General features: G+C 45.9%; 2 protein-coding genes across 5 annotated transcripts in view; one reads left to right on the top strand and one right to left on the bottom strand.

The window, feature by feature from the left end:
• ADCY1 (adenylate cyclase 1) overlaps positions 1-25,356 on the top strand; it is a gene marked incomplete at its 5' end in the record, with an annotated part of 434,017 nt that overhangs the window by 139,633 nt on the left and 269,028 nt on the right. The window lies entirely within an intron of this gene.
• Positions 262-23,907, bottom strand: CCDC201 (coiled-coil domain containing 201). Of its 4 annotated transcripts, XM_082471608.1 has the most exons (4): positions 9,350-9,831; positions 4,778-5,266; positions 3,226-3,299; positions 262-1,941 (listed from the first exon to the last, which is right to left on the bottom strand). In XM_082471608.1, exons 1-4 carry the CDS (start codon positions 9,365-9,367, stop codon positions 1,929-1,931), a joined length of 594 nt encoding a protein of 197 aa, XP_082327734.1. In that variant the 5' UTR covers positions 9,368-9,831; the 3' UTR covers positions 262-1,928. The 4 variants fall into 4 exon arrangements, 2 of the variants coding, with proteins under 2 accessions (XP_082327734.1, XP_082327733.1); XR_014266356.1 differs by having other exon boundaries at positions 3,226-5,266; XM_082471607.1 differs by lacking the exon at positions 3,226-3,299.

The following is a 25,356-nucleotide window of genomic DNA, read 5'->3' as shown; positions in this document are numbered from 1 at the left end:
TCAGCTTTTAGGTTGTGCGTTTTTTTCAGTCGACAAGACTCAACGTAAATATCTAGGAAATTATCTCATGGGTAAACCTTTTTCCTGAGTCCCTATAATTCCCAGTCTTTCAAAACAAGCTTTCCCAAAGTCCCTACATTATTTTTCTTCCTCCCTGGACTCATTCTCAATCAGAATTTTTTTAAAGGACGAAAACAGAGATAGAATTCACTAGGTTACACATCTGAATTACTTTGCATCAGACACAGACTTTGGGAACAGTTCTCGTGAAAATTGTTTATTTTTAATAACAAAGACGGGAAGGAATTACACTGAAGTATTTAATCTCCATTTAATGCAATTATAGGTAGCTTTTCTGCTTCTTAATTTTTCAAATATAACACAGAAGTATGAACTTTTTTATGATCTGGTAATTGTTATAAAAAAGGAAAAAGTGAACAAGTTGAATAGTCAGCTTGTAAAGGAGAGAGCATCTCATAAAACTTAAATGTTTAAACACACTACACAGTAAATAAGTTCTTACCAACATATATAAGAACATCAACAGAGGAAATTTGAAGCAACTATCCCAATAATTGCAGCCCCCAGCCTGCATCTAATCCCCCGTGAGGAGTCCCAATCATTCCTTCCTTATTGAAAACCTCCACACAAATGCAGGCTCTACCAGGGAGCATCTTTCTGACCTGGAATGCCCTCCACCCACCCAGCAGCTCCAGAGTAAGACCCTTCCCTCTCTCTTGGACCATCCTCAACCTTGCCTGCCCTTGGAATCTGCCACCTCCTGTCGTTTCAGGCCAGCCTGAGGCTCTGTTTAGGGCGCCCAGTTGGACTCTGCTCTAGCAATAGGCTTTATCTGCATCCCTGAGAAGACCCAGGTCACGGATGGCTGGCCTGGAGGATGGGCTGCGGAGGCAGCACACGATGGCACCGGAAACGTAAGCATTTTTGGTTTTTAGAAGGAAAAAAACCACCACTTTCAAAGTGGAGGGGTGGTGTGAAAGCATTTACAAGGATAAAATCTAGCTCTGTATTCATAACCACAACGGGTCCACTAACAGACGTGTCTCAGAGATGCCTGGACCTGGGAGGTTGACGCTGGGCTATGCTGACTGAAGTGCCCTGGGCACCCGTTTCTTTTTCCTTACAGTATGAGGGTCACAGATACCCTCCAGCCCTTTGGTGGGACCCTTATCCTAAGCAGTGAGGTGGAGAGCTCAGTTCTGGAGAAGGACGGGACAGGAGGCAGCCCCGCCCTACTGCAGGGGGTTAAATTCCTCACCCCGCCCCCCAATACCCTAAACAAACCAGCACCCACAAATTCTCAGAATGCCCTCCAGTTGAGGGCCACTGCTTTGGCCTTTCCTGGAGTGGCAGTCTAGGACCCCGTCCTCTCCAGCTGGGTGGGCTGCCTAGCTCCTTGGTATTTACCTGTGCAACTTGGTCCTATTCCCTACATTGTGTCATCCCAGCATCTCAGGCTCACCTGGCCGTGCTGGGGAAGAAGGCAGGGTAGGTGGGTTACATCTCATCTCCGGGTACCTCCAGGGTGGCCCTCGGGCATCCACCTCACCTGTCTGTACCTGCTTCCTCCATCCCCTCGTCTCAGTTGACGCCTCTGAAAGCCACGTTTGGAATCTGAGTAACAAGATCATCAGCCAGTTCCTCCCAACCCACCCAGAGGTACAATGGAGGTCAAGGTTGGACCCAGAGCAAGTCCTGAGGAAGGTGTGGGGTTTACAGACAGACAGACAGACAGACAGACAGACAGACAGACGGTCGGATGGACAGATGAGTAAGTCAGGCCGCAGCAGGAGCTCCTGAGCACAGCTGCGTCCTGGTCCCGGGGCTGAGCGCTCAGTCGTCTTCGATGGTGAGTTCGTGCTGGGTGGCCTCCTCGATGTTCTGAAGCAGGTGGATCTCCCACTGCCTCAGTCGCTCTGTCTGTTAAAAGAAAGGCATCTCTGAGGTCTACCTTGCAGGAGCACTGACCTTTGCTAGAGACAATCTGTGTAGGAAAAGCAGGTGCCCACCCAGGGCTGCAGACCCTCACAGGGGTTGACTTTCCGGCACCATCCAGGACCCACAAGTGAGAGCTGGCCTCGCCGGCCTCCATGGCTCTGCCCCCGCATGCCGGGCACCATGACCCCAAGACGGAGCTAGCAACCTCCCAGAGGACCGAATCCCAGTGTGGGGACAGGCAGGTATGTGAGCAGATGGGGTTAGGACCCCAGGATCTGGGTCTGACAAGGGCACAGAGAGGTCACTGGGGAGGGGACAGGAACAAGGAGGGACCAGCTAGGCATGGGCTGGGAACGTGAGGGGTGGTTGGCACCTGCAGATGAGTGTCTGTGTGAGGCTGTCTAGACAGGCCATTTTCCTGCTGTGTTTTCAAGGGGCTCTTCCAGAGCTGCTCAGGGCAGGGGAGGGAGGGAGAGGGTCCCCAGGACAGCACGGGGAAGATGGGAGCAGGATGACTTAGGCTGCTGAACAAGGCAGAGGCACATAGAAAGTGGAGGGGGGCGGGGCTCAGGTGGCTTAGCCAGATCCCGTGGTGTTTGGTGTGGGGACTGGCTCTCAGAGGACAATCGTGGAGGCGAAAGGAAAGAAGGCTGGGGTCTGCCGGCCACCGATGGCAGGCCCACTGTGGGTCAGGGTCCCCCAAATACCCTGAAAGTATAAAAATAGAGGCAAGCCCCAGGGGCAAAATGAGGAACGGGAGAGCCTGGTGCTGTGGGGGCTCAGCGTCTGTCCCAGTGATTGAGGAAGAGGGTCTCTGCCTGCATGGAGGGGCTGCACTGCTTCTGGGGACCCAGGCTCGGCTGGGGGCAGGTAGGGTTTGTGGCAATCTCCCCCCCACCAAAAACAGTGAGACCCGCAGGCCCCTTCTCTTCTTCAGCTCCAGAATATTCCAGCCAGGCTCATGCTTCTCCTGGCAGAAGGACATTAGCTTGTGGGGATACTGACCAGCGAGAGGAAGCATCTGTCCTGCAATAGAGAGGCAGCCAAGGCCCCCGGGCAGCCCCCGGTCGACAGGACCCACCCAGAAATGCACACGGAGCTTCTGATCTGCTGGTAATTACCTGCTCCTGACTACAACCAGGCACGGTCCTGAGACTCAGCAGGGTGTGGAGGGTGGCATCAGAAAAACCCACTCCATGAGCAGCGGCCCCAGAAAGGCAAGTGAAGCCAAGCAGAGGGGGCAAAAGGCCAATGGGAGGAACTTACGGGAATGAGGGAGCTCCTGGAAAGGCAAGTCGTCCTGCAGTAGGTAACCTTGGAAGGTAGAACTGAATGACACTCTGAAGAAGTAGGGTGAAAAAGTAAGACAGGAAAGAGAAAAGAGACCACTAGGCAATGAAGATGACACAAGTAAATGAAAAGACATTCTGTGCTCATGCAGTGGAAGAACTGATATTGTTAAAGTGTCCATGTTACCCAAAGCCATCTACAGATTCAGTGCAATCCCTATCAAAATTCTAATGGCATTTTTTACAAAACATTTTTTACGAACAATCTTAAAATTCATGTGGAACCACAAAAGACCCCAAAGAGCCAAAACAATCTTGAGAAAGAACAAAGCTGGGGGCATCATGCTTCCTGATTTCAAACTATATTACAAAGCCATAGTAATAACAACAGTATGGTATTGGCATAAAAACAGACACAGAGATCAAAGGAACAGCATAGAGAGCCTAGAAATAAACCCATGTATATATGGTCAATTTATGACAAAAGAGCCAAGAATGTACAATGAGGAAAGGACAGTCTCTTCAATAAACTGTGTTGGGAAAACTGGACAGCCACATGCAAAGACAATGAAACTGGAACACTATCGTACACCATACACAAAAATCAACTCAAGATGGCTTAAAAACTTGAATGTAAGACCTAAAACCATAAAAATCCTAGAAGAAAACATGGGGGTAAGCTCCTTGACAACGGTCTTTGTGATGATTTTTTTATTTGACACCAAAGCAAAGGCAACAAAAGTAAAAACAAACAAAAGTGGGACTATATCAAACTAAAAAGCTTCTGCTCATCAAAGGAAACCATCAACCAAATGAAAAGCAACCTATGAAATGGGAGAAAATATTTTCAAATCGTATCACATCTGATAAGGGGTTAATATCCAAAATAGATAAAGAATTTATATAACTCAATAGCCCAAAAGCAAACCCAACTTAAAAATGGGCAGAGGATCTGGCGTGAAAGGCAAGGCGGCAGCGCCCACAGCAGTGCCCCTTCCCGAGAAGCTCCTAGAACATCAGGTCACCAGAAGGACCAGCTGAGGGGCTGGGAAGCAGAGCTTACAGCAGGAAGGGACCAGGAGACCCTCCACCCACCAGGACCCCAAGGTCGGCCAGAACAGGGGAGCAGGGGAGGCTGCAGGGGCTCGCGGCTGAGAGGAGGACAGAGCAAGGGGCTTTCCGGGGACTCCCATGCTGTGCTGCCTCACCCCTACAGCACGGGAAGGCAGACGGTGCTAAGGAGTTTGGGGAGCACGTGGGAACCGTGGGAGGCGCATATTTCATGGCACAAGCAAAGGCCCTTCTCGTGGGGTCACGGGGACCCCTCAGAGTGGGGGAAGGATGGGGTACAGGCAGGGCCCTGAGCTGGACGATCTCCTCCAGTCCTGGTGACCTCATGATGCCCAGGTCAGGGGCCCATCAGTGAGGAACGGGCAGCGTTTGCTCTCTCGGTTGTCACCAGGCTGCTTCCCAGGGGGCCTTGGGCAGGGACCCAGAGCTCCAGGGGATGGGTCGGGGTCAGGTCCTACCGCAGCAGCCAGCCTCTTCAGGTCCCGTGGCCTCCTCTTGGCTGCGTTTGGGATCCCGGGCAATCCCAAGTTTGATGGCGATCTCCTTGCTCGGGGGGACCTGCCCTGCTGCTGCTGCTGTCGCCGCCGGGTGACCGAGGCTGAGGCTGGCACGGGCGGATCTTCCTCAAAAGCAAAGGGGTCCGAGTTGGATCCTAGCTGCCCACTGGGCATCTCAGAGGCCCGGATGGTGGAAAGCCGCCTCTTTCTGAGGGGGGCCTTGGGGCTGAGCCCTCCCGGGGACGAAGGGAGGTCCCAGGGGGAGCGCACAGGCAGTGGGGACCTGCCCGCAGAGCCCCCTTCCTGGCGTGAGGAGACATCGCCCAGTAGCTCTGAGTGCCAGCTGGGGGCGGCTCCCTCTGGGGTGCTGTGCTTTAGGACCCTTGTCAGGGACGTCCGTCTGGTCACGGGAGAAAGGCTCTCATCCTCAGAGGAGCTCAACCCAGGAACCTGCCAAAACAAAGCCCAGAGGTCAGCATCTTAGAAGGTCACAGCAAGTGGAGACTTGGGCCCGGCACCAAGCCCCACCGGGCATGTTCCTGAGGTACAACCACCGTGAGGCAGACACTCCACTTCTGCCCCAGCGAGGGAAGCTTCCAGCACCAAGATGAAACCCAGCACAGGACAAGACCACACTCATGCTGTGCCTGCCTTTTCACTAGCTTTGTCCTTTTTTGGTGAAAATTTTAAGCATCCGTCAGAAAGATGGTTTTTAAGGATAGGATTGAAAAACAGATGACTTTCAGGTAATATTTTTTCAGAAAAAAAAAGTTTGAAATGTCAATGAAATCATCTCAACATTGAAACTCAACATGAAAAAACAAAACTGCGGTTTTTGGTACGCAAGTGGAATTGTGTCGTGCAGGTGCAGGTGCTGAGTGTGGGGTGAGGTGTGATGCTTTTGAAAAGCTTGATAATATCCCAGTGCCAAACCCCATGACAGACAGCAGCGAGTCCATCATGGCCACCTTTTTTCTTCTTCCAAAATAAACCCTTGATTAAACCATTAGAGGTGCTGAAAATACAGTCTAGGGAGGATTTCCCATGGAAACATTTATTCCATGGAGTATGCTGCAACGTTCAAAATCTGTTCTCCGGGATTTCTCACAGTATTCTTATGAGGTGGGTGTGTCTTCATCAAGGAACTGAGGGGAACGTCGAGGCGGGGTGGGGTGAGTGACCAGAAGCAGGTAAGCAGGAGAGACGAGCTGTGGATCAGAGCTGGTGACGCCCAGAGGTCTGGCTTCATGCACCAAGATGCCTTGAGCTCCGCCAGAAAGCAGGGAGGAAGCGCCCCCTCCTCCTGGGAGGATGAACTGATCATGGTTGTTCACATGGCGTCTTCTGTGTAGCCCTTGGGGTCCTTTTGAACATTGTTTCCTTTAGCAAAGACGCTTAGAATGGATTAACGTAACTCTAAATAAACCTGAAAGATAAGATTTACTCCAGAGAATGAGTTGGTATCAGAAACTGCCAAACTGTCTTCCAAAGTGGCTATGCCTTTCTTCCATCCCTTCCATCCCACCAGCAGCGAGGGAGAGTTCTGGTTCCTCCACATCCTCACCAGTATTTGGTACAGTCAGTTAAAAAATTTTTTTTAATACATTTATTTATTTTATTTATTTATTTTTGGCTGTGTTGGGTCTTCGTTTCTGCGCTGGGCTTTCTCTAGTTGTGGTGAGCGGGGGCTACTCTTCGTTGCGGTGCGCGAGCTTCTCATTGTGGTGGCTTCTCTTGTTGTGGAGCACGGGCCCTAGGTGCACGGGCTTCAGTAGTTGTGGCACGTGGACTCAGTAGTTGTGGCTCGTGGGCTCTAGAGTGCAGGCTCAGTAGTTGTGGCACACGGGCTTAGTTGCTCCGTGGCATGTGGTATCTTCCCAGACCAGGGATCGAACTCATGTGCCCTGCATTGGCAGGCAGATTCTCAACCACTGCGCCACCAGGGAAGCCCCTAAATTTCTTTTTTAATTTCAGTTTTCTAATAGGTGAGTAGTCGTATCTCATTTGCATAGTAGTTTTCATTTGAATTTCTGTAATATCTAATGACATTGAACATCTTTTCATTTACTTACCATCTATTTATCTTGTTTGGTGAAGTAAAGTTCAAACAGCTGCCACATCAAATGCAAAGAGAAAAAACTCACCTATTAAAAGACTCTCAGATTGGATTAGAAAGAAAATCCAACTCCACACTGTACACAGCAGGATGTGCTGAAGATGAGGTGCTCAGAAAGTTTCTTAGCAGAATGATGGCAAAGACAATCAGAGAAGAACAAGTGAAAAAATTCAGGGGCTTCACTATTTATATTGGAAAAGGCTGAATTCATGGCAAAATACATTAAGACCACAAAAGTACAGTGTAATAAAAAATAAAAGCCAAAATGCTTTTCTGTTATAATTATCTTTGCACCAGACAATATAGCATCAACACTCACAGAGCAAAATCCAAGGAGAAATAAGGAGAAACAGAAATAAAGTAGTAAGGATAATTCACTTTTTTTTTTTTTTTAGCCCCTGCTAGATCAAGGAGAAAAAGAAATGATCCAAACCCCTTGGAAGATAATCAGCACTTGTCAAAAGAGACTAAGTCTTCCTACTTCCAACAGGGACTGAGATCTCAGAATAAAGACGTGGGGTGAGGGGGAAGGCTGGGCTTTTACAAAAAAGAAACTTCAAGTGAAGATATTCTTATTAACAGGAGCTACTTTTAACTAACCCATTTATGAAAGTGAATAAAGAGCCAATAATTCAATTTTGGAAGGTTGATGTTTTTTAATAAAATGATATTGTAACATATTGAAAGCTTACAGAAAAAATGATTTAGTATCGTCTTACAAATATATATACAAAGCTTACAGATAAAAAATTAGTATTGTTTTAAAAAGATGGTCTCGACATACATATGGGAATATCATATGGGAAAAGATAGGCTTTCAAAGGAGTAGAGAAGAGAGGTTTTTTTTCTCTTTCTCTTTGCATGTTGTTCTGACTGGTCAGTCATTTGGAAAAAAAACAAAACAATAGTAAAAACATGTTCCTACCTCGTAACTTATATAAAATAAATGACAAGGGACTGAATATTATATTCTTTAAAAATTCATAGATTACTAGGAAAAAGCAGAATAATTTTAAAAAATCTAAAACAAAGTTTGATTCTTATTCACATCATTCACCATGATAAATTCCAAATGGATATGTAAATGTAAAAAAGCAAAGCTATATAAGAATTGGAAGGAAACAGTAGTGAATTCCTCTGTAAATTTGTCAGAAATAAGGCTTTTTAATGATAACTCATAATACAGAAGCCATAAAAGAAAAGTTGAACTAAATGTATTTGTTTTAGAAAGATGATATACTAAATGAAAAAAAGATAAAACACAAGTTCTAGAAAAGATAAATAAGGGGTTAATTTTCTAATATCTAGGAAAAAACTGACAACCTAATGGATAAACGTGCAAGGACCCTTAACAGCGTTTTATATACAATTTTTTTTTTAAATATACGGATAAGGAAAGATCTCTTTGTTTTAGGTAGAGTCCTTTTGTACAAACGGAGGGAAAAAAAGAATCTAAAGAAAGTTCCAGAAGAGGCTAAAAACATGATGTTTACTTATGCTGCGGGCTGGACAGAGGGTGGCGGGAGTCACTGTGTACCTGTTTATGCTTTTTTATTCTGCAACCATGGGCACGTATTACGTCTTTACAAATGAAAAAGAGAAAAGAAAACCCTACTTGGCTGGTGAAGAGACAGGCACACCGAGACTCAGAGATCCCCCCAGGAATCCCCTGGTTGGGAGGGAAGTGGTTGAGGGGTCCCGAGTCAGCTGGTGCCACTGGAGCCAAAATACAGGGTTATGAAGGTCAGGTTCTGAACTTCCCCCGGGGCCTGCGACCTAATTGTGCAGCCCCACTTTCCACTTCGCTTCTGGAGCAACGCGTTGCATGGGTTCCCCTCGGCCGTCCCCTGCTTCCCTGGGCCTCCAGGACCCAGGACAGAGGGTTTGGGGGAAGAGGGGCGCAGGGGGCAGCAGAACAAGGGAATCCCCTCTGATGTCTCTGGGATGGCGCACTGGGTGCCGTGCCTGGGCAAGCGGGGCCTCTGAGCACAGGTCGCCCGTCGGGGAGAAAAGTGGGCCTGGGGCTCAGGACGAGGGGAGTCGTGCAGCGACTCCGGCCGAGGACCAGGAGGCCCCCTGATGCCAGCGCGGGACCTGGCCGACCCACCCGGGAGCTCAGGCGGATCCTGCTGCTGCCTCAGCCGGCGGCAGGAGCGGGTGCCCCCCTACCTCGGCCGCCTGCAGCGCCCCTCCCCTCCTGCCTGGTCCCCGGCACCCCGCCAACCCCCCACCCCCACCGTGCCCCGGCTTACCTGCGCCCCGGCACACCCAGAAGCCTCCCTCTCCACCGCCCCACCTCGACCCTACCCTGCCTGCGCGCCCGCATCCCTCCGCCGCGCCCCCATCCCCCCGCCTCTCCCCCATCCCTCCGCCTCGCCCCCATCCCTCCTCCTCGCCCCCATCCTGCCCTGGCCTACCTGCGCCCCGGGGTCCATCCTGCTTCCCGGCGGGGACCAGACGCCTTGGCGAGCTGCAGTGCACGGCGAGCCCCTGCGCCCTGAAGTACCCGCGGGGCCCACACGGCAGGCCCACGCAGGCGTGCAGAAGCCCACCTGTGTGCACTCTCCCCTTGATGACCCCGCAGGCGCAAGAGCCACGCAGGGGTGGAGCCCAGAGCCCTGAGCGGCTGCACCTGGCAGGTCCCTCTGTGTGCAACTGGGTTGTGTGTCCGGGCCTTCAGGAAGTCAGAGCCCACGGGTGCCCCCAACAATGAGCCAAGGGGGTGCCCTCACGGCGTGCCAAGTGGTTTACCAACATTGCCACCACATCCTAAAGGAGTGGAGATCATCGCCCCACCTTAGTCCCCAGGGCATCCGAGACCAGAGATACACCCTGTCGTGACTGGAGTGCAGAGTCAGAAGGTAGGACAGCTGAGGATGACCCAGCAATCGGACTCCGAAGTCCCAAACGAGCTGATTGGAACCACTCCAGGGCCTGTTGGAGCCCCCAGCTGGGCCCAGCCGCAAGTAGGTCTGCACGGGGACCCATAATTGGCATTTCTAACGACTCCCAGGTGACGCTGAGTGAATGAATGGTAACACCGCTTCAGAATACTGGTCACTTAACGCACTAACCTCTCACCTCGCCTTAAGCATCTTGGGGCGTGGGGAGGGGCTGAAGGGAGGACGCAGCGGGGAAGAGCAACAGCTGCCAACCTGAACCCGCAGCCTGTGAACGTTGGTTCTGAGACATGATCTCAGCCTCAGAGGAACTCAGAGCAGCATGTTTATTATCCCCATTTCAATGAGGAGAAGACTAAGCCGCAAGGGGGGGCGGGTAGCTGCTCAAGATCATTTATGGGCGCCTAGCAGAACCACTAAATCCTCACCCTCTGAAAAGCCTGTTCTCGGGAAAGATCTGATAAACTCATTCACTCTCAGGTGTGACTAATAATACTTTAAAATGAACAACAACAAAAAAGACGAGAAGCCCAGACTGTCTGACTCCAAAATCAGCACTCTTTGCCCTTGCTACTCTTCTGGTATTTTTAAAAAGTATTATCCATCTGAACTTTGCCACTAAGTTGCTGTGTGATTTTGGGTGGTTGGACTTTGTCCCCGTTCTCTCCTTTGTCTTTAAATTGAGGCAGTATCTGAGGGCACATCCTAATGCTTTGAGATCCCTGAATCCTGGGGGCGCCCAAGAGTGTTGAAGGAGATTGTCAGAGACAGGGGTTCTACTGGGGACACATCCCCTTCCGTTAGCACAGACCATCACACTGGGGAAGCTCTCCAGGTTCAGGTGCTGCGGGTGGCAGAAGGGAGCCCTCACCACCCTGCTGCTCGGGCTCTCGGTGGCCACAGCCCTTCCGGAGGGCAGGTCAGCTTTCAGCGTTGGGTGCAAGGCTTGAGAGCACGCACGACCTTTGAAGGGGCAGTTCCACTTATAGAAGCATCCGGAGACAATCAGACCAAGTAGTCACTCATTTCCTGTTACGTCTGTGGAGCGTTAACTTTAAGAGCCCTGACAGAAGTGCACACACATCTAAGGACAGGAATGCTCTGCAGCCAGTAATCTGTGTGTCAACATGTGTGTGTACATGTGCATGTATGTACACACATGTATGCTTGTGTATGTAAACACACACTGTAGACACACTGTGTTCATAATATATTAAATGAAAAAATGCTGTAGAACAGACGGTATAGTGTGATCCCGTTTTAAAAATCATACATACACACACACACACACACACACACACACACACACACACACATCCAAAAAGAGATTCATGGAAATGGGAACATTGGTAATATCTAGGAGGTAACATGATGGGAAATTTTAACACCACTTAAATCCATTTTACGTTTTTCTAAAAAGAACATGTAATTAGTACATAATAATTAAAAAAATAAAGTCACCTGGTACAGTCCATCATTTTCCAGATGGGGAGACTGAAGATTGCAGAGGGGAAGAGTTTGCCCAAAGTCCTGGAGTGAATAAGGTGGGGGCTGCCAGGACACTGTTCAGTCCAGCATCCTGAGATCTGGCCCAGTGTTTTCTTGCTGCATCAGTCCACCCCCAGGGTCCCCCTGACGTCATGGCACCTGGGCACACTGCTTTGAGCACAACATAAGGCTCTTCTGTTTGTGTTCGTGAATAAAAACATTGTGAAATCTTCAGTGTGTGTCCAGAGTCGCATTAGCCTAGCACACAGTGTTATCCGTCAGCAGTGCCCTTCACTACAACATCAGGCAGCCCTCTGGGGAGAGTGCGGGGGCCTGGGCATGCACAGGGGCCCTGAAGGGACTCCAGGCCTGGCCCATGGCAGGAACTGACCCACACCCTCCAAGCTCCTGATCTTTGCCCAGAGCCCGCTACATTCCTTGTGTTGACTCCCAGAAGCCCGAATTCCCCTCGCTGTGCAGGTGAGGACCTGGAGAGGCTGAACTCAAGTGTGATTCAAGTCCAAGTTGCAGGCATGCACATGCATGCTAGTCTGCCACACTGAAAGCTGCATTATGGATACGAATAATGCTCTTGGTGTAAGAAGGGCTGCTTCAGAGCCTGGCTCTGGTCATTTAGAAGGTGTGGGCCCAGGACGATGAGAGTGACCCCACTGTGTGTTCCGATCACGTGTAGGAATTCCTCAGTATGGTGCTTGGCACGTGGTAGATACTCAGCAACCGGCAGCATCTTTTGTCAGCACGCCCGCTGCCCACGCTGTTAGAGTTGCCATGCTCTACCAGTGGTTTCCATTTCCACCTCACACTGGTGCCTCTTCTGAACTCCAGCACAATGAATTACTTATTGTTTCTGTATTGTATATATTTTTCTTTTCTGTATAGTATGATGTTTTGGCACCTTACAAACCTTTCTGGCTGGGAGAGACTGGCCCTCCCTGGCTAGCATATTCTTGGAGATAGAAAAGGGCTCATCCAGGAGCATGTTTTTGATATGTGGGGAGAAACCAATCCAGAGTCAGGCCTATTCTATCTGGGCTGTGCTCCCCAGGAGGCAAAATTCTTCTGCCTTAATCACCCCAGGGCCAGGTACCAGGCAACCAGAGGCCAACTCTATAGCTTAGAGCCACCAACACTATTCAAACTAGCCAGTCCTAAGCTCTTCACCTTGCCCTGCCCTGCCTTTCCTAAGGAGACCCCAATAAAGGCCATGGCCTTGGCTCTCCCCTTGCTCCCATTCTCTACCTCCTGACCACTCTGGTGCTTCCCCTGTGGCCCTGCATGGTGTGCTGTGGCTCCTGCATCCAGGACCTGGGAGTGAAATACATGTCTTATTTCTAAGCCTTATTCACATCTACTCCTGTGGCCCATCAACTTTACAATTCCATATGTAACACATAAATTCTTAGCACAGTTTCTACATAACCGATATGCTCAAGGTTGCCTTTGACCCCAGGTTATAAATAAGAGGCTAATAGTTGGTACTCTTTGTAAAGCACCACTGAGGAGAAGAAACATGTAAACTTCATTAATAAATTAGTGCAAAATATCATAGTACAAGTACTGCTTTAAAATTATTCAAATTTGCAAAGAGAAAATGCCAAAATACTCTCCAAAACAGAAAGCACTAGGTCCACATAGACTCCTACTGAACATTGAAGGAAGAAATTATACTAATCCTCTGTAACCTTCCAGAATATAGAAGCAGAGGAAAGAATTCCTAGCCCATTCTATGAGACCAGCATTACCATAACACCAAAACCAGATGAAGGCAATACAAGAAAAGAAAACGACAGACCAATATCTCTCACTAACATAGAAGCAAAAATCCTCAACAAAATATTAGCAAATCAAATCCAACAGTGTATAAAAAGAATCATATGTCTTGACCAAATGGGATTTACCCCAGGTATACAGGCTGGATCAACACTAAAAAATAAATTAATGTAATCTAACACATCATAGGCTAAGGAAATACTGTACAATAATAACAACATATATAGAAAAAACATTTGACAAAATCCAACACCCATTCATGATAAAAACTTTCAGTAAACTAAAAATAGAAGGGAACTTCCTCAACTGTAAAGAATATCTACAAGAAACCTACAACCAAGTCATACTTAATGGTGCGAAGCTCAAAGCTTTCCCCATAGGATCAGGAACATGGGAAGGATGACCTCTTTCACCATTACATTTCAACATTGTACTGGAAGTCCTAGGTAATGCAATAAGAGAAGAAAAGGAAATAAAAGTACATAGATTGGGAAGGAAGAATTCAAACTGTGTTTATTTGCAGATGACATGGCAGTCTATGTTAAAAAAAAATCTGGAAGAATCAACAAAAAGAATCCTAGAACTAATTAGTTATTATAGCAAATTTGCAGATACAGGTTAATATACAAAAGGCAATCCCTTTTTTTGAATTTTATTTTATTTATTTTTTTATACACCATGTTCTTATTAGTTATCTATTTTATACATATTACTGTATATTAGTCAATCCCAATCTCCCAATTCATCCCCCCCCACCACTTTCCCCCTTTGGTGTACCTACCTTTGTTCTCTACATCTGTGTCTCTATTTCTGCCTTGAGAATTGATTCGTCTGTACCACTTTTCTAGATTCCACATATATGAGTTAATATACGATATTTGTTTTTCTCTTTCTGACTTACTTCACTCTGTATGACAGTCTCTAGGTCCATCCACATCTCTGCAAATGACCCAATTTCATTCTTTTTATGGCTGAGTAATGTTCCATTGTATATATTGACCACATCTTCTTTAACCATTTGTCTGTCGATGGGCATTTAGGATGCTTCCATGACCCGGCTATTGTAAATAGTGCTGCAATGAACATTGGGGTGCATGTGTCTTTTTGAATTATGGTTTTCTCTGGGTATATGGCCAGTAGTGGGATTGCTGGGTCATATGGTAATTCTATTTTTAGTTTTTTAAGGAACCTCCATACTGTTCTGCTTAGTGGTTGTATCAATTTACATCCCCACCAACAGTGCAAGAGGGTTCCTTTTTCTCCACACCCTCTCCAGCATTTGTTGTTTGTAGATTTTCTGATGATGCCCATTCTAACCGGTGTCAGGTGATACCTCATTGTAGTTTTGATTTGCATTTCTCTAATAATTAGTGATGTTGAGCAGCTTTTCATGTGCCTCTTGACCATCTGTATGTCTTCTTTGGAGAGATGTCTATTTAGGGCTTCTGCGCATTTTTTAATTGGGTTGTTTGTTTTTTTAAATATTGAGCTGCATGAGCTGTTTATATATTTTGGAGATTAATCCTTTGTTGATTCATTTGCAAATATTTTCTTCCATTCTGAGTGTTGTCTTTTCATCTTGTTTATAGTTTCCTTTGTGGTGCAAAAGCTTTTAAGTTTTATTTGGTCCCATTTGTTTATTTTTGTTTTTATTTCCATTACTCTAGGAGGAGGGTCAAAAAAGATCTTGCTGTGATTTATGTCAAAGAGTGTTCTTCCTATGTTTTCCTCTAAGAGTTTTATAGTGTCCGGTCTTACATTTAGGTCTTTAATCCATTTTGAGTTTATTTTTGTGTCTGGTGTTAGGGAGTGTTCTAATTTCATTCTTTTACATGTAGCTGTCCAGTTTTCCCAGCACAACTTATTGAAGAGACTGTTTTTCTCCATTGTATATCCTTGTCTCCTTTGTCATAGATTATTTGACCATAGGTGCATGGGTTTATCTCTGGGCTTTCTATCCTGTTCCATTGATCTATATTTGTGTTTTTGTGCCAGTACCATATTTTCCTGATGACTGTAGCTGTGTAGTATAGGATGAAGTCAGGGAGTCTGATTCCTCCAGCTCTGTTATTTTCCCTCAAGATTGCTTTGGCTATTCAGGGTCTTTTGTGTCTCCATACAAATTTTAAGATTTTTTGTTATAGTTCTGTAAAAACTGCCATTGGTAATTTGATAGGGATTGCATTGAATCTGTAGATTGCTTTGGGTAGTAGTCATTTTCACAGTATTGATTCTTCTAATCCAAGACCATGGTCTAGCTCTCCATTTGTTTGTGTCATCTTTGATTTATTTCATCAGTGTCTTATAGTTTTCTGAGTACAGGTCTTTTACCTCCTTAGGTAGGTTTATCCCTAGGTATTTTATTCTTTTTGTTGCAATGGTGAATGGGATTATTTCCTTAATTTCTCTTCCTGATTTTTCATTGTTAATGTATAGGAATGCAAGAGATTTCTGTGCATTAATTTTGTATCCTGCAACTTTACCAAATTCATTGATTAGCTCTAGTAATTTTCTGGTGGCATCTTTAGGATTCTCTATGTATAGTATCATATCATCTGCAAACAGTGACAGTTTTACTACTTCTTTTCCAATTTGAATTCCTTTTATTTCTTTTTCTTCTCTGACTGCTATGGCTAGGACTTCCAAAACTATGTTGAATAATAGTGGTGAGAGTGGACATCCTTGTCTTGCTCCTGATCTTAGAGGAAATGGTTTCAGTTTTTCACCATTGAGAATGATGTTTGCTGTGCGTTTGTCATATATAGCCTTTATTATGTTGAAGTAGGTTCCCTCTATGCCCACTTTCTGGAGAGTTTTTTTTTTTGTAAAATAGGTGTTGAATTTTGTCAAAAGATTTTTCTGCATCTATTGAGATGATCATATGGTTTTTATTCTTCAATTTGTTAATTTGGTGTATTACATTGATTGATTTGTGTATATTGAAGAATCCTTGCATCCCTGCATGAAATCCCACTTGATCATGGTGTATCATCCCTTTAATGTGATGTTGGATTCTGTTTGCTAGTATTTTGTTGAGGATTTTTGCACCTATATTCATCAGTGATATTTGTCTGTAATTTTCTTTTTTTGTAGTATCTTTGTCCGGTTTTGGTATCAGGGTGATGGTGGCCTCGTAGAATGAGTTTGGGAATATTCCTTCCTCTGAAATTTTTTGGAAGCGCTTGAGAAGGATGGGTGTTAGCTCTTCGCTAAATGTTTGATAGAATTCACCTGTGAAACCATCTGGTCCTGGACTTCTGTTTGTTGGAAGATTTTTAATCACAGTTTCAATTTCATTACTTGTGATTGGTCAGTTCATATTTTCTATTTCTTCCTGGTTCAGTCTTGGAAGGTTATACCTTTCTAAGAATTCGTCCATTTCTTCCAGGTTGTCCATTTTATTGGCATAGAGTTGCTTGTAGTAGTCCCTTATGATGCTTTGTATTTCTGTGGTGTCTGTTGTAACTTCTCCTTTTTTCATTTCTAATTTTATTGATTTGACTCCTCTCCCTCTTTTGTTTTGATGAGTCTGGCTAAAGGTTTATAAATTTGTTTATCTTTTCAAAGAACCAGCTTTTAGTTTTATTGATTCCTGCTATTGTTTTCTTTGTTTCTATTTCATTTATTTCTGCTCTGATCTTTATGATTTCTTTCCTCTACTAACTTTGGGTTTTGTTTGTTCTTCTTTCTCTAGTTCCTTTAGGTGTAAGGTTAGATTGTTTATCTGAGATTTCTCTTGTTTCTTGAGGTAGGATTATATTGCTATAAACTTCCCTCTTAGAACTACTTTTGCTGCATCCTATAGGTTTTGATCATCATGTTTTCATTGTCATTTGTCTCTAGGTATTTTTTGACTTCCTCTTTGATTTCTTCAGTAATCTCTTGGTTATTTAGTAACATATTGTTTAGTCTCCATGTGTTTGTGTTTTTTATGTTTTTTTTCCTTGTAATTGATTTCTAATCTCATAGTGTTGTGGTCAGAAAAGATGCTTGATATGATTTCATTTTTCTTAAATTTACCGAGGCTTGATTTGTGACCCAAGATGTGATCTATCCTGGAGAATGTTCTGTGTGCACTTGAGACGGAAGTGTAATCTGCTGTTTTTGGATGGAATGTTCTATAAATATCAATTAAATCTATCTGGTCTATTGTGTCATTTAAAGCTTGTGTTTCCTTATTAATTTTCTGTCTGGATGATATGTCCATTGGTGTAAGTGAGGTGTTAAAGTCCCCCACTATTATTGTGTTACTGTCAATTTCCTCTTTTATAGCTGTTAGTTTTGCCTTATGTATTGAGGTGTTCCTATGTTGGGTGCATATATATTTATAATTGTTATATCTTCTTCTTGGATTGATCCCTTGATCATTATGTAGTGTCCTTCCTTGTCTCTTGTAATATTCTTTATTTTAAAGTCTATTTTATCTGGTATGAGTATTGCTACTCCAACTTTCTTTTGATTTCCTTTTGCATGGAACATCTTTTTCCATTCCCTCACTTTCAGTCTGTATGTGTCCCTAGGTCTGAAGTGGGTCTCTTGTAGACAGCATATATATGGGTCTTGTTTTTGTATCCATTCAACGAGCCTGTGTCTTTTGTTTGGAGAATTTAATCCATTCACATTTAAGGTAATTATTGATATTTATATTTCTAATACCATTTTCTTAATTGTTCTGGGTTTGTTTTTGTAAGTCCTTTTCTTCTCTTGTGTTTCCCACTTAGAGAACTTCCTTTAGCATTTGTTATAGAGCTGGTTTGGTGGTGCTGAATTTTCTTAGCTTTTGCTTGACTGTAAAGCTTTTGATTTCTCCATCGAATCTGAATGGGATCCTTGCTGGATAGAGTCATCTGGGCTGTAGATTCTTCCCTTTCATCACTTTAAATATATCGTGCCACTCCCTTCTGGCTTGTAGAGTTTCGGCTGAGAAATCACCTGTTAACCTTATGGGAGTTCCCTTTTATGTTATTTGTTGTTTTTCCCTTGTGGTTTTAATAATTTTTCTTTGCCTTTAATTTTTGTTAATTTGATTACTCTGTGTCTCAGCATGTTTCTCCTTGGGTTTATCCTGCCTGGGACTCTCTGCACTTCCTGAACTTGGGTGGCTATTTCCTTTCCTATGTTAGGGAAATTTTTGACTACAATCTCTTCAAATATTTTATCGGGTCCTTTCTCCCTCTTTTCTCCTTCTGGGACCCCTATAACGCGAACGTTGTTGTTTTTAATATTGTCCCAGAGATGCCTTTGGCTGTCTTCATTTCTTTTCATTCTTTTTTCTTTATTTTGTTCTGCAGCAGTGAATTCCATCATTCTGTCTTACAGGTCACTTATCCATTCTTCTCCCTCAGTTATTCTGCTATTGATTCCTTCTAGTGTATTTTTCATTTCAGTTATTGTATTGTTCATCTCTGTTTGTTATTTAATTCTTCTAGGTGTTTTTGTTTTTTAATTCTTCTAGGTCTTTGTTAAACATTTCTTGCATCTTCTCGGTCTTTGCCTCCAGTCTTTTTCTTAGGTCCTGAGTCATCTTCACTATCATTATTCTGAATTCTCTTTCTGGAAGGTTGCCTATCTCCACTTCATTTAGTTGTTTTTCTGGGGTTTTATCTTGTTCCTTCATCTGGTACATAGTCCTCTGCCTTTTCATTTTGTCTATCTTTCTGTGAATGTGGTTTTCATTCCACAGGCTACAGAATTGTAGTTCTTCTTGCTTCTGCTGTCTACTCTCTGTTGGATGAGGCTATCTAAGAGGCTTGTGCAAGCTTCCTGATGGAAGGGCCTGGTGGTGGGTAAAACTGGGTGTTGCTCTGGTGCGCAGAGCTCAGTAAAACTTTAATCTGCTTGTCTGCTGATTGGTGGGTCTGGGTTCCCTCCCTGTTGGTTGTTTGGCCTGAGGTGACCCAGCACTGAAGCCTACCTAACTCTTTGGTGGGGCTAATGGTGGACTCTGGGAGGGCTCACGCCAAGGAGTACTTCCCAGAACTTCTGCTGCCAGTGTCCTTGTCCCCGCAGTGAGCCACAACCACCCACTGCCTCTGCAGGAGACCCTCCAACACTAGCATGTAGGTCTGGTTCAGTCTCCTATGGGGTCACTGCTCCTTCCCCTGGGTCCTGAAGTGCACACTGCTTTGTGTGTGCCCTCCAAGAGTGGAGTCTCTGTTTCCCCTAGTCCTGTCAAAGTCCTGCAATCAAATCCCCCTAGGCTTCAAAGTCTTATTCTCTAGGAATTCCTCCTCCCATTGCCGGACCCCCAGGTTGGGAAGCCTGACATGGGGCTCAGAACCTTCACTCCAGTGGGTGGACGTCTGTGGTATAAGCGTTCTCCAGTTTGTGAGTCACCCACCCAGCAGTTGTGGGGTTCGGTTTTACTGTGATTGTGCCCCTCCTACCATCTCACTGCAGCTTCTCCTTTGTCTTTGGATGTGGGGTGTCTTTTTTGGTGAGTTCCAGTGTCTTCCTGTCGATGACTGTTCAGCAGTTAGTTGCGATTCCGGTGCTCTCGCAAGAGGGAGTGAGCGCACCATCTTTTACTCCACCATCTTGAACCAATCTCCAAAGTCAATCCCTTTTGAATACAGCAATAAATAAGTGGAATTTGAAATTAAAAGCACAACACCATTTACATTAGCACCCCCCAAAATGAAATACTTGTGTATAAATGTAAGAAAATATGTACACAATCTATATGGGGAAAACAATACTCTGATGAATGAGATCAAAGAAGAATTTAATAAATAATTTAATAAATTTAATAGAATTTAATCATGGTTAGGAAGACTCAGTATAGTCAAGAGTTCAGTTCTTCCCGACTTAAATATGGATTCAAGACAATCCCAATCAAAATCACTAAGTTATTTTGTAGATATTGACAAACTGATTCTAAATTTTATATGGAGAGGCAAAAGACCCAGAATAGCCAACACAATATTGATGAAGAACAAAGTTGGAAGACTGATATTACATGACTTCAAGATTTATTATAAATCTATAGTAAATGGATAATATATAAATGTATAATTCTATAGCATAGAGTGTGATATTGATGAATTAAGAGACAAATAGAGCAGTGGAGCAGTTTAGGGAGTCCCAAAATAGAATCCCATTAATATCATCAACTGGTCTTGTACAAAGGAACAAGGGTAATACAGTGCAGTAAAATAGTCTTTTCAACAAATGGTGCTGGAACAACTACACATCTACAAGCAAAAAAAAGAAAAAAAATCTAGACACAGACCTTACACTCTTCACAAAAATTAACTCAAAATGGATCACAGAACTAAATGTAAAATGCAAAACTATAAATTCTTAGAAGATTACCTAGGAGAAAACCTAGATGATCTTGGGTATGGTGATGACTTTTATAGATACAACACCAAACACATGACACAATGAAACAAAAATTTATAAGCTGGATTTCCATAAAATGAAAAATTTCTGATCTGTGAAAGAACATGTTAAGAGAATGAGAAGAAAACCCACAGACCAGGAGAAAATATTTGCAAAAGACAAATCTAATAAAGAGCTGTTGGCTAAAATGCTAAAGGAACAGTTAAAACTCCCAAATAAGAAAACAAACAACTTGATTAATAAATGGTCAAAGGACTTCCGAGACACATCCCTAAAGAAGATAAACAGATGGCAGCTAAGCACATGAAAAACTTCTCCACTTCATATTTCATCTGGGAAATGCAAATTACAACACGGATACAAGCACACAACTATTAGAATGACCCAAATCCAGATACTGACAATACCAACCGATGAAAAGTTTGTGGAGCAAAAGAACACTTATTCACTCTGCCTGGTGATGGCACCCACAGATGTTCACGCTGTAATGTGGGTGAGATGCCCCCATGATGTGCACACGTGATGTAGGTGACAGCGCCCTATGTGATGGACTAGAAATTGTAATGCAGGAGGCAATCCCCCACTTGTCGGCCCAGAGTCCCTGCCCTTTGCCCAGGTCAGAGAATTAGCAGAGTTGTGTAACCTCATGCCTGGAAGGCATGAATAAAGTAGTACATTGTTGCTGAAATTCTGTGGGTGGGAGACACCCTGCTGCCCCTGTGTGGGTTCGATGGGGCTTGGTGAGGGGGATCCCGGACGTTTGAGGTTGACTGATGTGTCCATAGACATATTAAGGTCTTTGTGCAGAGAGCTGGAGAGGGTGGACTTCCTGGGGGACATCACGGGGCCAGTCTGGTGCAGCAGTCTTTTCTCCTCATTGAAGTCATGGACACTTTTAACCATCTATGAAACCACAGAACTCATCACCAAAAAATGATCATCAACGCTTAACCATACAACATTATGCCTAACGTAGCAGAGAGGCTAGGGATTTCCCGTAGCCCATGGGCAGACTCTTCGCGGCTACATGGGGCAGTGAATTCTGGCTGGAAATGACTCACACAGTTCATCTGGGGTGAGCAGCAGAATCGAGACGGGAGGGCTCAGGTCTCTTGTGTCCTTCCGAGATTTTTCCATCGCCTCATGCTGCCCACCCCACCCAAGTCAGGCAACGACTGTTCTATCCGTTACCCTGCCGTGAACTCTCCGCTGCCAGCTTCTTATGGTGTGGTTTTGAGTGGGAGTGGGATGGCCTGAGTCTTCTAAATGCCCTCAAACTTGAACGAGCATCAGGGTCCTCTGGAGAGCTTGTGAAAACAGAGGGCCAGACCCCATCGCCGAGCTTCTGGGTCAAGGGTCTGGGTGGGACCTGGGAATATGCATTTCTATCCAGGCCCAGGTGATGTGAGGCCGGTCTAGACCACGACTGAGGCCCCTGGTGCAGGAGGAGGGCAGGGGAGTGATTATCCTTGAGCACCATCCACGTGTCTGGCACTTGTATCCCAACCCCAGTGGCACCCCAAATGGGAATGCAGGGTGGGTGACCTGCCAAAGTAGAGATTAAACCCTGGTCTTTCCACGGGGCCCTCGGGCACCGGCCCCGCCCCGGGCACACTGTTTGAGCTCCTGTGTTTAGGATCTGGGTTGTGTTGACGTGACAAAAGCGAGGTTTGCTTTTCCACTTTGATTAGCAGGGGGAGTAGACTGGCCCTCAGTTTGCGGAGCGGTGTCCTTCATCGCTCAGGAGCCGGGCAGCAGGCCAGGCCTTTGCAAGATTTGCATCATTCGCTGTGGCCATCGATCGGGGAACACGGCAGAACATCTTTTTGTTTTTTTCCCCCAGGTTAAAAACAACTTCCCTTGGAGGGTCCTCTGGATTGCAGCGTTCTCTCCCTTTGAAAATCTGATTTTGCCCTTGACCTTTGCATTGTTTTTTGGAGCAGCGATTGCCCAATTTTCCAGCTGGTGGTGAGTAAGCAGCTCATAACACGGAGGCAGAATTGGAAGCAGCAGGTGACGGAAGGCCCCACGCAGTTTCATCATCCTCTGCTCTGCGAGCGCACCCTGTGGCTGAGGATGGTGGTGACAGCTCACATTTATGCAGGGCTGACTGTGCCAGCCTCTGCATTATCCCCATTTTAGAGACACAGAAACTGAGGTGCAGGGAGGTTACGTAATATGCAGGACGTGGAATCCAAGGTGCCAGCACAGGCCGTCTTGCTGGGGAGCTCCCACGCCTGCCCTTTAGGGGTTGATGTAACTCTTGGAGCTGAGTTCTTGGAGCTGCAACCAGAGGTGATGTGCTGTGAAGCGTCATGAAATTAGCAGCAAAGACGCTGTGTGCAGCCCCATTGAGGTCGTGTCTCCTGGGGCCACACAAAGGGACCGCCCGGATTACATGCAGCTCCTCTGCTTTTCTGTGACGGCAACAGTGGTCTCCTTTCCTCTGCAGGCAGAAGATTTACAATGGGGGCTGAGGAAGCAGAGTGCCAGGCATCTTCTGTGTCACTGGAGCTCCACGAGTGTAATGCTTTGTTTTGCCTAGTTGGTAAGATACAGATTCTGTAGCTGGCACTGAAAACTTCCCATAGGTACCCCCAAAGCTACTTTTCACCCCTGTCCCCCCAAATATACTCCCAATTGCCCTTGCACACACAGATAATATTGGCCCTTCCTTACCTCACGTGTCTATGTGGTTCAGCGTGAAGGGTACCAGCTTCGGTTTGGGCAAAGGGGGGCTTCACCCCCAGCTGGTGTGATAAGCCCTCCCTCTTGAGCTCTTCGGGAGGACCCCTGGCAAGTCTGGCGAGCACAGCCAGGTGCCAGGTACCTACAGTTCACGTGTAGGAGACCACGGCTCCCCATCGCCCCCCACCCCCGCTCCCCATGCTCTGCACCCAGGCGTGCCTGGCTCTTGGACTCTATAGTCCTTAGGAGGATGGGCTGGGGCACCATTAGTGCCCTGGGCATGGATGGGGCAGGGGCCTCTGTGAGCCTGTCCCCTGCCCACCCAGCCTGGCAGGAGACACACAGGTAAATGCAGGTTTACGTAGCTCTTCAGCGTGCCCCTAACCCATTGTCCCACTCTTCGGGAATGCAGAGGGGGCACCTCATTCTACCTGGGAGCTGCTGGGAAGGCTTCTCAGGGGAGAGGAACTTCAGGTGGATCCTGAGGGATGGAAAAGGGGCAGAACATCTTCACCAACACCATGAAGATGTGGATGACAGAGAGACGCGGATGATAGGGGGACGTGGATGGTAGGGAGACAAGAATGGTAGGGAGACGTGGATGATAGGGGGATGTGGACGGTAGGGAGACGTGGACGATAGGGGGATGTGGACGGTAGGGAGACGTGGACGGTAGGGAGATGTGGATGGTAGGGAGATGTAGACGGTAGGGTGAGGAAAATTCACTCATGGAGAACAGCAAGAAGAAAGTCATGGAAGTATGACAGTGGGTTTTTTTCTTCTTGAGTTGGGGTGGAGGGACATTGAGCCTGGAAAATGAGCAGGAGTCTGCAGGGCTGGGATTAGGGGAGGCGGGGGAGGCTCCGAGTCTATGACACGTAGGGAGGGGCTCCCTCTCCGCCCCACCCTGTAGCTCAGTGCCCCCAGCAGGAGCGCCCCCTCATGCTAATAGGGGCCTGACCTTGGGGTCAGACCACGGGGGCCACGGAAGGCCAGGCCAGGCTGTGGGTGCCAGCCAGTGGGCGGTGGGGCCTGGGATTCAGGTTGCACCTAGAAATGAGCACAGGAGAAGCCACCTCTTGACCTTCCAGGGGAGGGCAGCTCACCCGCACAGGAGAGAGGGGACAGACGGCCCACACAGGCCTCGAGGAAGAGCCCTGTCCGTTTGTGTTGACGGGGTTGGAAGCAGGAAGAGCTCTCTCTGTGTTGGTGGCCATTTGGTTTGCTGCTGCTATGAGGCAAGCCTAGGAAACATTTGGGAAATTGATTCACCAAGAGAGGAATTTCCACTACGTGCAGGATGAAGAAGACCTCAGAGAGGGAGGGAGGGACCTCACCAGGCGAGTGCAAAACTGGGTGAACTGTACAGGGCTGGCAAATTGCCAGGCACACAGTAGGTGGGCCCCAGATATTTACCAGATGATTCTCTCTTTCATGTGTGTCATTAAGAAAAGTTTTATACACGTTCACAATGTACTTTTGCTGCCTTCTAGATAATTTATTTTGCAACACATTACTGCACAGTTGTAAATAACTTATGTACTGTAACATCACTTCAGTTATGTGTAAAGAAATAAATTAATTAATTAAAAAAAAAAAAAAAAGAAAACGTTTCAAGTGGGCACGCTGATTCTAAATTGAGGAAGTCCAGAGAGAAAATTCAGAGCACAAGTTCTTTTGGGGAAATGAAATCCTTTAGGAACTCACCTCAAAAAGTAAAGTTAAAAAAGTCAAAACCATTGGTCTGCTCCTGAACCAGACACTGACCTTTGCTTTGTAAAAATAATGGCCAACATGATACTGAACATCCAACTGCAACTGTTTTCACCAACCTGATTTTGATTGTTCCTGAGGACATGCTGGGGGGCAGGGGTGACAATTTATTGATATAATAGTGGCAGAACACAAGGCAAGTAACTTTCCCAAGGCCACAGAGCCAGTGAAGTAACTAGAAAAAAAAGCTAGTAAATTAATTTCAATTTGTTTCTTTTTGAGATAGATAATATAACTGATAATGTAAGTACCTGATAATACCAAAAAACCATAGTATTTACTAGATAATGTGAATCCAGAAGGATAAAAAAGAGTGGGAAGGGAAAACCAGTCTCTTCCCCAGTCACCTAATTTCACACCTCCCCTCCAAGGCAGGCAGTGGTATCAGTTTCTTCATATTCTTCTCAGAATATTCAATACATTTAGAATCACAGTGACAT

This window comes from Balaenoptera physalus (assembly GCF_965194825.1).
Source record: "Balaenoptera physalus genome assembly, chromosome: 8".
NCBI lineage: Eukaryota > Metazoa > Chordata > Mammalia > Artiodactyla > Balaenopteridae > Balaenoptera > Balaenoptera physalus.
The sequence above is the reverse complement of the archived record's forward strand: the minus strand, read 5'-3'. Positions and strand labels throughout refer to the sequence as shown.